This window comes from Nematolebias whitei, chromosome 2 (assembly GCF_014905685.2).
Source record: "Nematolebias whitei isolate Nwh7 chromosome 2, NemWhi1, whole genome shotgun sequence".
Taxonomy (NCBI): Eukaryota; Metazoa; Chordata; class Actinopteri; order Cyprinodontiformes; family Rivulidae; genus Nematolebias; species Nematolebias whitei.
This window is the reverse complement of record NC_056499.1, coordinates 41,098,354-41,116,613: the sequence shown is the minus strand read 5'-3', so window position 1 is coordinate 41,116,613 and position 18,260 is coordinate 41,098,354. Positions and strand designations below refer to the sequence as shown.

The following is an 18,260-nucleotide window of genomic DNA, read 5'->3' as shown; positions in this document are numbered from 1 at the left end:
CCCCCTTTTCATTCCACGACAGGGAACAACGATGGCAGTCCTTAATTTACTGGTATTCTTAATATCCATCAATTTTCAGTCAGGTCATCTGGACAGCTTCTTTTTTTTGTGCTGAAATGTTTCACCTTCCATCCAGAAGGCTTCATCAGTCAAGGAAACACACAACACAAAACTGAACATTCCCACAACAGCTTACTCCAAAGTGGAACAAACCAGTTAACCTTATTAAGGTATTCTTAATATTCTACTGGAAACACCCACATCCTTTCAAAAACGTGGATGTTGCTTTTACTCTTTTTCTTTTTGAGCACCAGGCATCCTCCTCAGCACCCTAACCCAGTAAGTGACCCTGAAAAAAACATATAGGAGTTGTATACCGGTATATGTCAAATAAATATCGTTGGCAACCTGCTTAGACAAGAGAAAAGCTGACCCCAGATCAAACAAGAGGATAGTTTACGGCAAAAGCAACACGTAAGCACAATTTCTAAACAAGACATGAGCAGAACTCTGAGATCAAGGAGCAACATTGTCAGTGCTGTCTGAACAAAAGTGGGCTCCAAGGAAGAAGACCCAGCAAGACCCCCGTTTTGAAAGAGGAGCATAAAAGAGCCCTGCTGGAGTTTACTAAAATACATGCTGACAAGCTACAAAGATTCTGGGAGATTGCGCTTTAGATATATATATATTTTTTTCTTCTATATAAAACTTGATCTTTTTTCAGTCAGTGTTTAAAGAAAAACAAACAAGCCTTCCCCAAAATAGTTTTTTTTTTTTTTTAGAAAAGAGCACATCTGGATGGAAGAAGCTCACTTTATTAGGGGGTAGCTGTGCCCCGCCTGACATGGAGACACTGAAGTGCCTCGAGTTTGTAAAGAATATTAAGAACTTACATCACTGTAGCATTCTGGTAAGAGGAAGTCCCTACGGTTCTTTATTCCTGTTCATTTATTACAAAGATAAATACACATCAGACATCAGAAGACATTTTATTACCAGGTTTGAAGAGTGATACAAGAATGGTACAGCTGTGCACAGTGGCAGAACAAAAGGATTCCAGTCGGATTCTCACTTGAATGTTTGCTAACACAACTGATATGTCTTTAACATACAAACCGTGTCTCATGTTTATTGTTTGTTGTCCTGTCCCCAGATTCACTGAGCACTTTTCAAACCTAAGATACACAAAAACCAGTGACCTTGAGTTAATCCGACAGTGACCAGAGAAGAGTAAATACATTGCAAAAGACAACCTAAAGTAAAATATTACTCAAAGCTGTTTTGGTAAACTCATCGTGTGTTTGGCTCGTGTCTGTCCTTGGACCATGATGCTGAAATACTACAGATCTGTCATCCTTCTCACAAAGATGATGCCTCACAATGATACATTTCAACTCTGAAAAAGTTTGGGCGAGATACTGAAGTGCAGCAAGCTTGTAAAATACACTCATTGTATATTGTTAAGTCTTAAATTAAAGTGTAGTTTAGTTTTGAGTGTTTTTTGTTTGTTTGTTTGTTTGTTTTTGTTTTGTTTTGTTTAGCAGTTTGAATAACCCATCCATTCAGGAAGTGGCTCATCTGAAAAAAGAAAAAAAAAAACGCTACAATTGTTTTTTTAAACTGGAAGTGATGGTTTGATTAATTCTGAATGTAGGATTATTTTTTAAAAATCAAGAAGCTTAATATCAGATCTTTAGTTTAAAAGATGAACACTCAAACATGGCTCCCCTTGGGGCATAGGCTGTTCTATTAAGTGAAAGGCTCCAGTTAAAAGAAAATTATTTTACATTTTATTTGATGACAATGAAGAACTCTTAAACATTAAAAATTAAATACTGTTTGCTCTTTGTGTATGGATATTTTTGAAATTTTGTACTTTGTTTATTTAAGCATATTTCCCATGATAAGCTCTGGGAACCCTTTTAAAATCCAGATAAAAACAAAAATAGATAGATAGATAGATATATAGATAGATAGATAGATAGATAGATAGATAGATAGATAGATAGATAGAGACAGACAGACAGACAGACAGACAGACAGACAGTCGTAAAAAAAAAACATACTGCATTGCACACTATGCACTTTTTGATGTACTGTATAGAGAATAAAACATACTTCTAAATTCTTTTCATTTTAATTTTATAATTGTTTAATTTTAGTTTCAGCTTCTCTGGGGTTTTGTTGAGCCAAGGCACATATTATGTTACTCCTCTTCTGTAAGGTTTTACAGTGCATGAAGTCAAGAACTCCACAAATGTCTTCCAGTTATAAATCAACAAGACCCGCTGAGACATTGCTGGCATCCATATGGAGGCTCTCAGTGTTTATGCTCACATCATTAGCAGCTTTGTGAATAGCTGTGTATCAAGCTATCAAGGAGGCAACCTCAGGGTTGGACGTGCCGGCCGATGTAGAGCAGCAGAATCATCAGTGCTGGTCACTAGCTGGCAGAGAACTGTTCTCTGTGTGTGCGTGCCGATAACCATCGATGGTCCAGAGCTAGTAGCAGTCTGACAACCTGCATGCGTGTGGTGGGAGTGAGAATTCAAGCTTAGACAGTGGGTAAGAAGCCAGTGCAAGACTGCATCATTGTGTGGACTATGCAGTTCAGTGAAGGGTAGATGTGATATTTTCTTCCTCTCAGTAGGGCCTTCCTTTAAGCCCGAGCTTGGCGCAGGGAACACTCACAAAGGAGTCTCCAGCTGCAGCTGGCAGAATCCCGCTACACGATCTAAAACCAATTTTGCTATTTGAATAAGCTAACACTTATTTCCTTATCTTTCTCTTGCAGTCCAAAAAAATCCAGGCTCAACTGAAAGAACTGCGGTACGGGAAAAAGGATTTAATTTTTAAGGTAAGCACAAACAGAAGGTGGGTGGCTTTATTGTGTCTTAAGAGCAGTGGTAAGCAGCTACTCCTGGCCACCTTGAAAGGAGGATTCCATCACAGAGGGTGTTCCAATTAATTCAGCCTGCAATTACGAAGTCGCCTCCAGCAAGACAGCAGCCTACAAAAGTCAATTGAACATTGTTAAACCATGAATTGCCATGTCTTGCCCCATGATTTTCCTCCTGTGCGGGATGCAGCCCATCCTTTTCTATCAAGAGAAGTTTGTGGATGAATAATGTGGACAGCAGTGGATAAACTTGATACAGAATTATTTGCTAGATCCTTTGAGGGACTCTTCAAGACACAAATTACTTATGACACTGTGTAATGCTACGTACATTTCTGTGGGTGGCACTTACAGGGCATCAGAAATGTGTCTCTTGTTCACATACTCCCTCTGCAAGCACAACATAACCGGCGGTAAATAAAAAACCACAGGCCATCTGCACATACTCCACTGCCTTCTGCATTGCAAGGACTAAATGCTCCTGGATATGAGTGAGCACGTAATATTTATTGGCATTCACTGGTACAAGTGCTGACCTTTCAGGCCTTGTTTGCACTGTTAAAATGTCAGGCTGCATGCCTACAACAATGCCTTGTAATGTGGTTTCATAAATGTACATTTTGAAGATTTAAGGGTATCATTTCTGAATTTGTGGCAGATAAAAAAAAAATCTTTAAAAAAGGACTCAAACCGCATGCATTGTTTTATGTTTTACCTCGTCTGCTGAATTTATTGTCCCTGAATGTCCTTTTCTTTACTCCGTTTTTAGTCTATGAATGATAAATGTATTGACTTGTTTGCTTGATGTCGCCTCTCATAAATCCTTGTCTCGAAATTGCATCAGTCGGTCACATGAAACAATTTTATAGCTCAATGTCAACCCCAAAAAATTTATGTGCACCTTTACAATGAGGTCTTAGGTGATTTGTAGCCACAGAAGAATGAGACTAATTTGGGGTTGTGTGTGTGTGAGTGTGTGTACAAACAGTCATCCTTGACTGATGCAGTAACTAATATCAAGTTTTCTAAGTAAAAAGGTCAGAGGGAAATGAATCACAAATCCTCTGACCTCGATTCCACTTGCAGTTTCTGAAAACTCGTCTGTATTTCACATGTGCTGTGATCAAACACCCAGCAGGGGAAGAGGGAGCATAAAGCAGGAAAGAGTAACTCAAGACACCTAAATGTCATCAGCAACACAGGGGGGATGTCAGTCAGGGCTTCTTGACCAGTAGGGGGGCTGGATTGGTTATGACAGCTGTTGTACCTTATCAAAGGGCATTTTTCAGCTCAATATCACAGAACATGGAAGCATCCTTATCACAGGCCAGATAAAGCAGGATAAAATAAAAATCTGCAAAACCTTTTGCTTTAAATAAGGAGTCATTAATTCTTAGAAACAATAGCTGTGGCCTTGAGGGAGAAATAACCTTCTTCTTTCTTCTTTTTTCGGCTGCTCCCTTCTTCAGGGGTTGCCACAGCAAACTATCTCAAACAAAGACTTGGATTTTTTTATTTTTGTTATGCTGGATGCCCTTCCTGATGCAACCACAGACCACTGAGCTACCACAGCCCTCTGTGTGGAGCAGGAAGCTGCCAACTAGGGTGTCCATGGGTTGGGGTTTAAGGGCCTTGCTCAAGGGCCCAGAGTGGGGCAAAAGTACAGCTAAGGATTATTGTGCTGCACTTTTCTCAGATATGTCGAAAGTTTTTGACACTGTGGACATCTTGTGTCATAAGCTCTCAGAAATTGGTTTCTCAGAACACACCATTGGTTGGTTCTTTAACTATCTTTCAGATCAGAGGCAATGTGTTCAACATAATGGTATTTCCTCCAGTTATTCAACAGTTAACAATGGTGTACCACAAGGCTCAGTCTTAGGAATCACCCTCTTTACAATCTACATACCGTACGTAATATAGGTCAGATCATCCCTGATGCATCCTTACATTTCTATGCTGATGATCCAGTTGTTTATTGTCAAGCTAAAACAGTTGCTAAGGTTTTCCAGCTTTTGTAATCCACCTTTGACATCATTCAGATAAACTTGCTCCATCTCAAACTTGTCCTAAATGCTGATAAACCAAAGGGATACTTTTTTTCAAACAGGAAGTCAGTCCCAGCAGCTCTTCCTCTGATGTTATCCTCAAATGGTGTCCCTATTGAGTTTGTCGATTCCTATAAATATTTGTGTAGCTTGGTCGATTCACATCTCTCTTTTAAGATCCATGTGGAAAACCTAGTAAAGAGATTGAAAATTAAACTGGGTTTCTTTATCAGAAATAGATCCTGTCTTACTCTGAATGCTAGGAAACGCCTTGTAACTGTGACTTTCCTTCCCTTCATTGATTACAGTGACATTATTTACATGAACGCTCCTACAAGCTCCATGCAGATGTTGGATCCTGTCTATCACGGTGCGATAAGATTCATAAATGGCTACAACTATCGTACCCATCATTGCACCCTGTATTCACTGGTTAACTGGTCATCATTAACTTCATACAGACACTCTCACTGGTACATTTTTATATTTAAATCACTTCTTGATCTGTTGCCTTCATACATTTTTTCCTATATGTTACTGCATGAGTTCAAAAATAACCAAAGTGTGAATATAAATAAATTAAAAAAAAAAAATCTAAATCAGGATGTGCAGTATTCTGGAGAAAAAACAACTTTATCAGATTTTATTTTCAGACTATAAGTTTTCCCTTTTTACAAAAAAAAAAGGAGAACTAACTCAGAATTTAAATTAAGCATCCATCCTAGAGCTAAACACAACTAAATGGAAGAACATTAAAATGTTAAAAGAGTCTTTGCTGCATTTCCCTATGCAAGTATTTTTGTAAAAAGAGTTGTTTTCAGGCTTTTATATCTTCTCCGTCCCATCAGTCCACTTTTAAATTTACCCCTAGAGCAGTTTCTCAAGTATTGAAAAAAAAATAATGGAAAAAAAGAGGATAAGGGAAAATGACGGCTGGATGTAGTTGCATGTCTCGTTTAGCCAAGTGCCCAGCGCCCCACTGACCCCATACCTTTCAAATGGCTTCAGCACAGAAATATGAAGTATTGGACTTGGAGGCACTAACCCTGAAAGTCAGCGTTTCTGGGTCAGTGTCCGAGCACGCTCGGTCCTTAAAGGACTCTCTGCTGATGACGCGCTGTGTAAGAGAAGTAATGGCTCTGCAGCACATACACAAAGAGCGTGTTCACATCCTTCAGAAAACAAACTAGCTGTGGGCAGCATTTTCTTTCTGTGTGCCTGGGGAAAAATGATTATTCAAAAGATCTACTCCTTAGTAAACTCAGCAGTGGAGGTAAATGTGCAGAATTTCTTTTTGACCTCGAGCATAAACATGTACTTTGTTGCACAGCTCAGCAAAATGTGAGCAGTGTTCTGATTAATGTTATCTGAACTGATCCGATCTGAGTTAACTGTGAGACTGATAACATATTTCAGTACCTAAAATATCTAAATCAACACATTCAGTTTGTTAATTTATTTATTACTACTTTGTAACCTTTTTTTCCCTTGTGTTTAAAATATACTACATATAGGTGAAATTTAATTTGTTGTTATAAAAAACGTTGTGCCAACTTTTAAAGAACTGCTTCTAAAAACGTGATTCATGTATTTTCGTTGTCTCGCTAACTGTAACAAAGGATGCCAAGTGTCCTAATCTACTTTCATTAAGTCAAGCTGAAACAAATGCCTATGTTATAGTTTATTATTGTTACTGTCCATACTAACAACAGCAATGATAATAGCAATAATTTCAACTATCTCAGAAGGAAGTAATGCATGTGTATAAAATAAATAAAATAAAAATAGATGCCAAAAAAAAATTTCTAAGAAGATGAACGTGCCAAATAAAAAGTCCATTGCACCTCTAGGTTCCCTTTCATATAGTGCATTCTGTTTTATAGTTAGCCCACTACTATAACACTTGTATATTTTCACTCATTCACCAATAAGCTTATCCGTGGGCACTGAGGAGCAGGGTGCACTATAGACCACAGAAGCTGGGGATTGGACAACCGACCCTCTGATTGGAAGGTGCTTTTTTTAAATTTTCATTTACCCTTTATTTATACAGGTAGTCTCACTGAGTCATGAGGACTCGTTTTCAAGAGAGACCTGTTTTTGGGAGCCGATAGTGGGGGTTAAGGGCCTTGCTCAATGGCCCAGAGTGGTGCAAATGAGGGTGGAGGCTGGTGTGGGTGTTTCACCTTTTCCTCCCACATTACGATGTTGACGGTACTGGGAGTTGAACCTGCGACTTTTCAATCACAGGCCCATCTTGTCTAACCTTAGCGTTACCACTCCCCATATGCCTCTGACTCTGAGCCGAGACCCCCCCACACCCCCCACCACCACCACCACATGTTCCAAATACGTCAAAACTGAACTCTATAAAATTCACTCACAAAAAGTTAATCAAAACAAAACAATAAAAAAGTGTAGGGGGGAAATCAACGAGGGTCATCATCACAACGTCCCCCACAGTTTGCACGGATTGTGTTCGGTGTGTGTTGTGTCGCCTGACCTTGAATTCTTCAGAATGTGAACCTGTGCAGTTTATCTTGTTGAAAGACCAGTAAATGACGCTCGATAAAAGTTCATGGTTGAACGTCCACTACAAGGACAGTTAAACACATACTGCATGCAAATGATCTCAAAATGAGTATTTTTCCTCCTTCCTTGCTGATGAGTTTATCAATAAGAAAAGACTCCTCGGAGGGAGTTATGTTGATCCTCATTGATGAAGATATATTAGCTCATCTACCAAAAACGGCCCTTCTGTGTTTGCCCTTCAGTTCAGGGACTACACTTGAGAAATAATGATCATTAAGGGAGGGGTTAGTTTTTCATCGTGTCTGTTCTCAGAAGTGTTGAGATTTTACTTCCCTCTGTGGAAAGGGCAGATGTTATCTTTTAGTCTTTAGGTTTTAAAGAAACTTGCTTATCTAGTTATTTAGACCTTCTGAAATACATGAAAAAGACCAAAGGCATCACTGAACACTTAAAGGTAGAAGTCAAGCTCGTAATTATCAGGATTATGTCTGTTTGTTTAAACGTAAATATCATAGTGACTTATCTGGGTGCTTCAGGCTTGAACTGCATGTGATTTAAGCAGCACCAGGTCTTTGTTTGCTGCTGTAATAACGTGAGTTTTACAAAGGAGAACTGCACTTAATGCAGCAATAGTATAGAAGCAATTTTCATTCAACCTTTATGTATACAGGTAGTCTCATTTAGGCACGAGTACTCATTTTAAAGAGAGACCTGTTTTAAACAAAGAACACAGATGTGGTTCACACAACAATAAACAGTCAATAAAAGCATATAAAATGAAAAGTAAATAGAAATAGTGATATAAAATTAAATAGAAACAAGTGCAATATGAAAAAGGGTAAAATACAAAAAATAGGAACATGTCTATATTGGGTTTTTGCATTGAACTTAACGGTTGTTTAAAATCCCTTAGAGAGGTCAAAGTCGAGAGCTTAAGATGTTTTTTCAAGGTGTTCCAGGTTACAGGATCAGAGTAGGAGAAGGCCCTTTTGATTAATTAAATCCGCACTTAGGGGACGTTGCAGGTAATGATGTCCTGAGAGCGCACGCTGTAGCTGCACTGACAAAGTGACATGTAAGAGGAGATGTACGAAGGTAACAGACCAACGAGCAATTTAAAGATGAAAATGTACCAGTGCAAAAGTCTGCGTGACGTTAATGATGACCAGTTAACCAGTGAACACAGGGTGCAATGATGAGTATGGTAGTTACAGCCTATGAATCTTAGTGCTCCATGTTAGGCAGCGTCCAACAACTGCAGGGTGCTTGTAGGAGCGTTCATGTAAATAATGTCACACTAGTCAATGGAGGGAAGGAAAGTCACAGTAACAAGGTGTTTCCAATATTTAGAGTTAAACAAGATCTATTTCTGACAAAAAAACAAAACAAAAAAAAAAATTACTTTCAATTTCTCTATCAAGTTTTTGGCATGAGGTTTAAAAATCGACAAAGATTCCCAAGGATTTATAAGAATCAGCAAGCTCAATAGTAACACCATTCGTAGATCAGATTGAAGGAAAGACTGCTGGTACCGCCTTCTTGTTTGAAAACAGCCTCCCTTTGGTTTTGTCAGCATTTAGCACCAGTCTGAGATGGAACAAGCCTGAATGGACAATGTCGAATGCAGACTGTAAAAACTGAAAAACCTTAGCAACTGATTTAACTCGACGGTAAACAACTGTCTATTTGGCATAGAAATGTAAGGCTGCATCAGGATTGCTCTGACTTACATTACTTATTGTAGATTGTAAAGAGAGTGGGTCCTAAGCCTGAGCCTTGTGGTACACCATTGTTGACAGTTAAATAACTGGAAGAAGTACCATTGTGTTGAACACATTGCCGCCGATCTGATAGATATTTAGAGAACCAACTTACAGTATGATCTGAGAAATTAATGTCTGAGAGCTTATGACATAAAATGTCATGGTCTCTCAGACATTATTTTTCTAGATCTATATATATATATATATATATACCCTTTATTTATCCAGGTAGTCTCATTGAGCCACGATAACTCATTTTCTAGAGAGACCTGTTTAGGGAGCAGATGGTGGGGTTAAGAGCCTTGCTCAGGGGCCCAGAGTGGGGCGAATGAGGGTGGAGGCAGGTGTGGGTGTTCCACCTTTTCCACCCACATTTTGATGTTGACGGTACCAGGAGTTGAACCTGCAACTTTTCAATCCCAGACCCATCTTCTAACCTCTTGCGCCACCACTCCCCATTTAAGATGTCATAGCTTTTCAGCTTCCTGTGTAGTACATTATTTTGTAGATTGTGTTGGACACATGAGCTTAGGCTGAGGCAATAGTTTGTTTTGAAAGATGATAGTAAGATTAATTAAAAATATTTTTATTTTATTTTTAGGGACAACAGCTTCTGGACTTGGAGCACAAGCTAACTGTAGCCAAGGAGGAATTGGAGAAGACGGCACTCGATAAGGTGACTAAATGATTTTTTTTTTCTCGTTGTGTGTTACAAGTCTCCAGTATTTTGGTACTTGCACAGTGTGTTTAAACTTGCCATGCTGATTTGTTTAAACCCTGCCTTCTGGAAGCCGAGAAGCACCATTTTATAGTTTATGAGCAGATAAATCATGTGTGGCAGAATAAACAGCTGTTTGGGAGAGAAGAGTTTGAGCAGAGGTGTTAAAAATTTACACATCAGTAAAACACCGTTATTGTTGCATTTTTCCCCATTAATAAGGGTGTGTTTTCACCAACTCCAGCTTCAGCTCCTTCAGTAGAAAACATCCAGCTTTAATTTGTGACATACATTCTTCGTACTGTAGATGCAGATTGTGACAGTGTTTGCATCAGTCAGTTAGATGAGTTAACATCCCAAGGAAGGGAAAAATTGATGAGGAAACAGGTAATTTCAGTGATCGTCTCAAGAGTATTGACATCGGGGGCTGTTGGAAAATAATGACACTAATAATTCTGTCTGTTACTATTGATCACAAGAAGGTGATTATTTCTGGTCATCTTCGTTTTTTTATTACTGGTGAGTCTGGTTTCATGTCTTTCCTAACAATGCCTTCTAGGGGTTTTGCAGTCACTCCAAAGTATGACCTAGTCTGGCTTTATTGCTTAAGTACATTTTTCATGTGGATAGAGGGAGAGATGGAGGGATTCTGAAACCATCTGTGTGTAATCTTTTCTGGGGACAGGAGTCTCAGCTGAAGGCGCTGAAGGACACAGTTCACATCTGCTTTTCAGCTGTCCTTCACAACCAGCCCAGCAGCCACCGATTCCCCACCTCCCCCACCCACTTGTTCAGATACTCATCGCTCATCAACAGCTCCAGAGTCACCTTTCAGCAGCCACACGCAAAGGTAATTCACTTTTCCACACCTTTCTGTCTGATTTAATGTTTTCCCCAAAAGTGGCCTGGGTGTTGTTAAAGTCTCACCTTTTCATAGCTCCTGAGACGGTAAGGAGATTTTCGCCGTTTAGCATATTGCTTCTGTAGATGAGGTCCTGCTGTCCTTGAACAGAATGTTTTCCTGTAAGACGTCAGCATGCACTCAGTCAGGTTTTTGCATTTGATGTATTTGTTGCTTTTTAAACTATTTTACACCTGAGGAGGGAATTGGAACTTCTACAAAGCTGTCTTTAAGCTGTTTTAACCTGTTCTCTTTTTCTCAGCACCATATAATACTTAGGCATGAGGTCAAATCTGCACCTAATCTTAATGCAGCAGGTTGACATTTTACAATGAGCAGTTTTGTTTTCCATAATCAAAGTGACACATTATTGGTCTATTTTGATGCCTCACTGTGTTGATTCCTACCCCTTGCAGGTATGGCTGCACAATGTATTGAAAAAGTGTTATAGCAATGTCAGTGTGCACGATGTCAATATTGCAAAGAACTGCTTGCACTACAATAACTCACGAGCCATGATATTTCAAGTGCCATGCGTTCATGTTCTGCATGCTAATACATTATTTGTTTAATCCATTGGACCTTCACTGGTCTTGATGCACACCGTTGGTTTAAATGACAGTGATGTCACAAAGAAAATGAGGAGTGATGAAAATATTGGTTCATTGTAATTCATATTATCATTGCAACGTCCAACCAATAATATTGCACTTTGCAAGTTTTTGTAATATTTTGCAGCCCTACATGTAAAGCCCTTAGCAAAGCAACACAATCAGAGCTCGTGAAATTGGCAGTCTGTCTTGTGTTTGTAAGTCTTGAATCAAAAAGCGTTCAATACAAAAACAACTGGACTTTATTTGTCCAGTTGTTTTTGTATTGAACGCTTTTTGAATTCATCATGTCCTGGATGACTGAGAATCTTCACCAGCGTAAGTCTTGAAAATTTCCAGTTTCAAGGAATGTAAAATATTTAAAAGGACGCCATCGTCATTGAACAACGAAGGGAACACTAGAAATGGTAGAGTCAAAATTGGCCCCGTAGTGGTTAATTTCAGTGCTGAAGCTGGGAGAGCATCGGCCCAACTTGTTAAAAACGGATGAAGTCCTCAGTTTATTTCAAACTGTCACATAGAAAAAAAAGAAGATTGATACATTTAATAATTGAAATATCACAAAAATACTGTCCTGTCTGAATTTTACTATAGAAAAGAATTCGCACCTACGTTTCTATTTGGTCAAAATGTGTTTAACAAAACTGATACATTTGATATTGGCAGGAAAAAAGATATAATTCATCCTCACTTTAAACAACAGAGCTTCTTGCTTTTTCAAAAAGAACGACTTGTATTGTAATTGTATAGAATTGTAATTGTTGTTGATATTACAAATCTGATTGACCATTTCATTAGTAACAGAATAACACCTGGTTCCTAATGTCCTGAAAGGTCAATCAAGACTTTATTTATTTATTTATTTATTTAAACTAGTTTTCAGTTTATACTTTTTTAGTCCTTATTATTTCATTAGTTTGGGGAGGCTGTGGTGCAGTGGTAAGGCAGTCAATGTGAAAGTTGCACGTTTGATTCCCTGCCATGCCTACATGGTGTCCTTCAGCAAGAAACCTATTCCTTAACTGCTCCTTGAATACTTACATAGCTGCATGCTGCTCCACCCGAGCATATCTCACATGTAATGCGTTAAATTCAGAGCACAAATTTCATCATCATATAGAAACACACAACGATGACAACACAAAACACTTTTATACTTTTGCTATTTTAATTTAGACTACAACATTTTGATAAGCTCATATTTAGTCTGCCTATATCGGGAAGTTGTAAAACACACCCACAGTGCTGATAGTTGTAATATGTGCATGCTGCGTAATAATCGGAAATATCTGCAATGTACAATAATCTCCTGAGGCATGCTCAATAATCCAGGTAGAAAAATCCAAGAAAGTTCAATCTGGTCCTCTGGACATTCAAAAAAACAAAAAACAAAACAAAGCAAAAAAAAGTAGAAACGTTTCGTCTCTCATCCAAGAGACTTCCTCAGTCTGAGGTGCTGTATTCAGCTCAGTCTCTTAAATAGCACCTTCTCAGAGTGGATCAGCCAGTTTTGCTGCTGACAACCAAAACCAGCTGATCACATGCTCAAGAAGGACCATCAGCCTAACAAAGGATCATTAGCACACTGATGGCTGTTTACTGTTCACAGAGGGCTGAGTGATACTAGCAATCACAGCATTGTAAGAGGGGGACAGTTGAACGTGGAGGCCTCCACCCCTGTTTAATGATGGACGGTTTCCTTTTCACAAAGATGGCCTCCTTTACTCCTCTCTCAAACCATCTATACACATACACATCTATAAACAATAATATTGTTTTTGTTTATGGAAATGAAAATACTGATTGCAATAAACCCACATTTTCCTCACTCACTTTATCTTGTGCCATCATTTTCATCTATACCAGGTGTGGGCATCAAGACCAGTAAGGGTCTGTTGGATTGACCAGATATATTATTAGCACGTAGAACATGAATATAAGGGCCCTGAAATATGACGGTCTCAACTTTAGTGCAGTCCCAGCAATCATTTGCGATAATAAAGATGTTCTTATATTGCAATGATGATCCTTTTTCAATAATGCACTCACATTTGTGAATCAAGTTCCATCTAATATAGTAAAGTGGAATAAATGAGAATAAGACCAATTCTCTGGTAAGATTAAATTCTGTGATTTAGGCTGTATTAGGACGACAGATATCCTTCAGCTTTTCTGGCTAAAAATAACATTTGGCTCAGACACCATGTTAGGTTGTTTAAGAAATCACCCACCATGCTCCATCTCTGCAGCTGTGTCTTGCTCAGGATCATTCTCATTCAAGGCTGTTTGGCTCAATATAATGGCTAAATGATTATGTGTTGCAGGTGAAGCTGAGGTTGCCAGGCTACTCTTCTTGCAGCCTGGTTGCCGATGTGTGCTTTGACTCTTTTACCTATGAGAAATTCCCATTTTTGAAAGTTCAAAGCTGATCTTTGATACATTTTTTACACTTGTATTTTTTTTTTTTTTTTTTTGTCCAGCACAATGATCTCCAATTAAAATGCATGCTCATTTTTAATTTACAGCTGAGCTTCTTTGTAGTGGTAACTACACTTGTTTTTCGCTATTCTTTTAAATCTGGAAGACAGCTGAAGAGGTCTATTTAGTTGTGACACAAACAATCTTTTCATAACCAAATGATTTATTAGGGAAATGTCACCACCCATTTATAGCTAACTAAGGAGCCCAATAAGGGTCAGGTGTGGAAAAAATAAAAAGAGACGTCGGGGACATCTGTCACCCTCAGTTGAGTAAACCGTACTCACAGATTTACAATAACACTGGAGCTACGTGCAGCAGGTGTGTTTTCACTGCAGAGTATGAGCAGATCCAAACAGAGGAACTCCACAACAGAAGACGTGAACAATAATTTAGAAAACCATCTACAATTTGCAACAACCATTTATTTTATTCAATACCATCTTTATCCCCCAGTGTTGGACAGTAAAATCAAACATTTATTGCTTGTATGAGACATTTAAATAGGTCTTCAGGCAATATCAGTGTAGCTGTTACATTGAAGCCATAATCTGTGTAATTGTATACAAACTAAAGATAATTTTTATTCAGATTTTTTGCGGGGGGTTGGTTCCTAACATGTTGCTTCACAGCCAATTCCATTATTATTAATTCTGCTTTATTTGATTACAGTATGAGTGTAACAATGTACCATTCTGCAGCTTGAAAGAAGCTGAACATTGTGATACAGATAGTTTTGAAAACAATAATCTTTTGATAGGTTTACACTTTGATCTATTATCCAACATCATTTAATATGAACAATGTTCTTCTCCTTGTTCTCTAACAGAATCATGTTTCACAGTGATGTGCAGAGTTTTCTAATCTGAAACAAGCAGAACACCCATGCCTGTCTTTGCTGAGAGATTTGAATAGTGAATGTTTGTAGTTTTTGAGATTCTTGATTTTTATTTATTCATTTATTTTTTACTTTTATTATATCTGGCACTTTTTGAGATTTTTACATAAAGAAAAGTGTGTGTGTGTGTATGTGTGTGTGTGTGTGTGGGGGGGGGGGTAATCTGATTTGTATTTGTAAGTATTAGATGATAATGGAAATCTATTTAGTATATATGACTATAATAATCTAAAATTATATCTATATAGATATATCTATCTATACACACAAACACACACACACACATACAGCTGTATATATATATATATATACAGTACATACACATACACACACACATATATATATATATATATATATATATTTTTTTTTTAAGATATGCTGTTTTTATATGGGGAGTGGTGGCACAGAGGTTCGACTCCCCATACCAATAACATCAAAATGTGGGTGGGATAGGTGAAACACCCACACCTTCCTCCACCCTAATTTGCACACTCTGTGCCCTTGAGGATATTAGGCCCTTAACCCCCACCATCTGCTCCCCCAGACACCCTAGATAGCAGCTCTCTGCTCCACACAGAGGGCTGTGGTAGCTCAGTGGTGTGTGGTTGCATCAGGAAGGGCATCCGGCTTAAAAACAATTGCCAAGTCTTTGTGCGCAACTGTTCGCTGTGTCGCCCTCTGAAGAAGGGAGCAGCCACAAGAAGAAAAATAAAACAGTTTTTACTTTTGCTCATGGAAACAAACCCACATTTCATTGTATTTAGGTGCAACAACAATAAAGGTCTATTCTATTCTATAAACCAGATGAAAAAAACAAAACTGTTTTTGTGCATACATCTAGTTTTACTTGTAAACCATGGCACAAGATTAATTCATTTGGCCTCTTGTGTCTAATATAGAAGCAATAGCTTGTTTATCAACATAATTTCATATCAGAACTATACACTTTATGTATGTATTACTTTTATTAAAGTTTAAACCACAAAAATATACTGGCCACATCATTTGAATAAACCCAAAGCAACTTTTTGTAACACAGTTTATTTTCTTGAAGTATTCAGTGCTATTTATACTGCTGGAACATTTTCTTTTCTGCAGCAGCTTAATTCAGAGTAGATGAAGCAACATGCTGAACAGATATGATTATTTTACAACCCTTTTATGTCAAAATCAGCATGTCCAATTGGCCTGTTTCACAAAATACAACTTGACTTAACACTGCAGGAAGAATACATAATTAAAACAATTTATCAATTATTCTTTCTCATTTAGGTACAACACATGGCCGTGTCAGAAAGCAACCATGCAAAGCAGTAGTTCAGTAAAACAGTACAGAGCTAATGGGCTGCAGCCTCTTTATTACATGTGTATGTGCTAATGTGCTTAATTATTGACTGTGGAGAACCCTTTGTCCTGAAAAAATGAAAGAAAAGGAATCTGTTGTTTACCTCTTAAATTCTGAGTGAACGTTTTCCTATCTGCTTTCTCACATGGATACTAGGGGTTGCACGACTACATCATTTTTAAAGTCGACTTCAACATGATGAAAGTTGAATCGACGTCGACTAGTCGATGTGATGTCAGAGGAACTCGAGACCTTATTCACAAAATAACGTCATTTGTTATTTATACACACACACAAAAAAAGAACAACAAAACATCTGGAGCATACTTTTATGCTCCTACAATTTATCATACTGCAAATAAGTCACAGGAAAACCAAAATTATTATTAAGCTGCAAAAGTTAGTTTTATTTTATTTAATCCACAAAATAAAATAAACAACCGCGGCGGTGGTGGATTCTCCACCGCCCGTGGTGGTATGCCCCCCCTGCTTTTATTTTAATTTTATTAAGTGGTTTAAACAAACTTAAAAATATAAACAGCAGGGAGGGTGGTGGTGGGATCCACAATGGGCAGTTGAACTGGAAGAGTCATGTTTAGTGAAATACTTCCACACTGTTGATGAGTTTCTACCTGCTTGGTGAGATCTGGCCTCCTCCTCGCCTTCCATCTGCTTGGAAGAATCCGTTTTGTAGCGAGTGGCCCAGAGCTGATCACATGACACAATCACCGACTGTGACTAGTCGACGCAAAATTAAAAAAACTCGTAAGATGTCCTAGAATCGACTCGTCGACTAGTCTGTTCAGCCCCTACTGGATACTGTTTTTTTTTTGTTTTTTTTCTCCTATCTTTTTTATCAACACCATCATTCGTTTCCCACTACTTTCCTTTTAGTTCACTTTCAGTCAACCCCCCCATCCAGACCAAGTTATTGCAAATAACTGTGCTAAAATATTCACCTTACTGCCCATTCAAGCAAGATGCAGGCTGTGATGTTGATTGAAAACTGTTAGCTGATTGTTGCCTCCTTTGTGTGGGGCTATTTGTCAGTCTAATACTTCAGACATGACTCTAAAAAAATGGCCAAGAAAATATTTACTACTGAATATGATTTGTATGTACATTCTTCCAGAGGCTATCCAATAATATTAAGCCTAAATCAAGCAGAAGTCAAATAAATATGCTCATCTCTGCAGTCATATTTTCCAACGTAAAACACAATTACAGTAGTTCAGAGCATGAGAAGAATTTGATGTGTTTGTGCTCTATGAAATCACTCTGTGTCACATTCTTTGTGCTGGGGGGCATTTTAAAGTCAAGGTCACAGCATATCAGCTGAGAGCTCAGGATTTAATCCCATTTAAAGGTAAAGCAAGGTGACTGCCGTGGGGATCGGAGGTAAACATAGGATTTTGCCGCATATATTAGCTTTTTTTGTTTTCTTAGTCAACCTCTGACATTCAAGGACCAGTATGGAATGTCAAGTCTCATAAAGTACAGTGATCAGGACAATTCAACTCAGTGCAGTGGAATATACATGATTTTTTTGTTGTTGTTGTTGAGACAAGGCTCTGAAATGTCACCAAGCAGCCATGTTAACCCCAATCAGACACTGGGTTACTTGTGATTTCTGAAAAGCAGCTGCTGCAGTTGTGAAAACATGAAGCTGATCAGAGCACTGCTGTGCCTCACTGACCGTGATCCTGGTGAGCATTTCTGGCATTATGAGGTTTTTCTCCTCTCAGCGTTGTTGGAGTTCACCGTGCGCCCCGTTATTTCCGAGCTGAACATGACTCAGAAAAGCTTATTATCGCCTCTATACCTTTAATCACACCAAATCTGCCATAATCACACGTGCTACAACTGTCCCTCCGCTGTGCCATCATACATAACAATAAACTATAATTGCTGCTCTCTGTCTACATTTACATTCTGGTTGGTGGTTGCAGCATGAAATGTTGACCCCATTATACAGAAGGTAGTGTGTAGTTGTGCTATCACCCTCCTGTCAGTGCTCAAGCCAAATAAAAAAAAATAAGGGTTTTACTTATATATATATATATATAT

At 38.3% G+C, this 18,260-nt stretch overlaps 1 protein-coding gene across 1 annotated transcript in view; it reads left to right on the top strand.

Moving 5' to 3' along the window:
* The window catches only part of luzp2 (leucine zipper protein 2), a 273,258-nt gene that overhangs the window by 221,413 nt on the left and 33,585 nt on the right, over window positions 1–18,260 (top strand). The window contains exons 7-9 of the mRNA XM_037691960.1: window positions 2,795–2,857; window positions 9,844–9,918; window positions 10,646–10,810. Coding sequence (XP_037547888.1) covers window positions 2,795–2,857; window positions 9,844–9,918; window positions 10,646–10,810 — 303 coding nt within the window. The remainder of the gene's footprint in view (window positions 1–2,794; window positions 2,858–9,843; window positions 9,919–10,645; window positions 10,811–18,260) is intronic.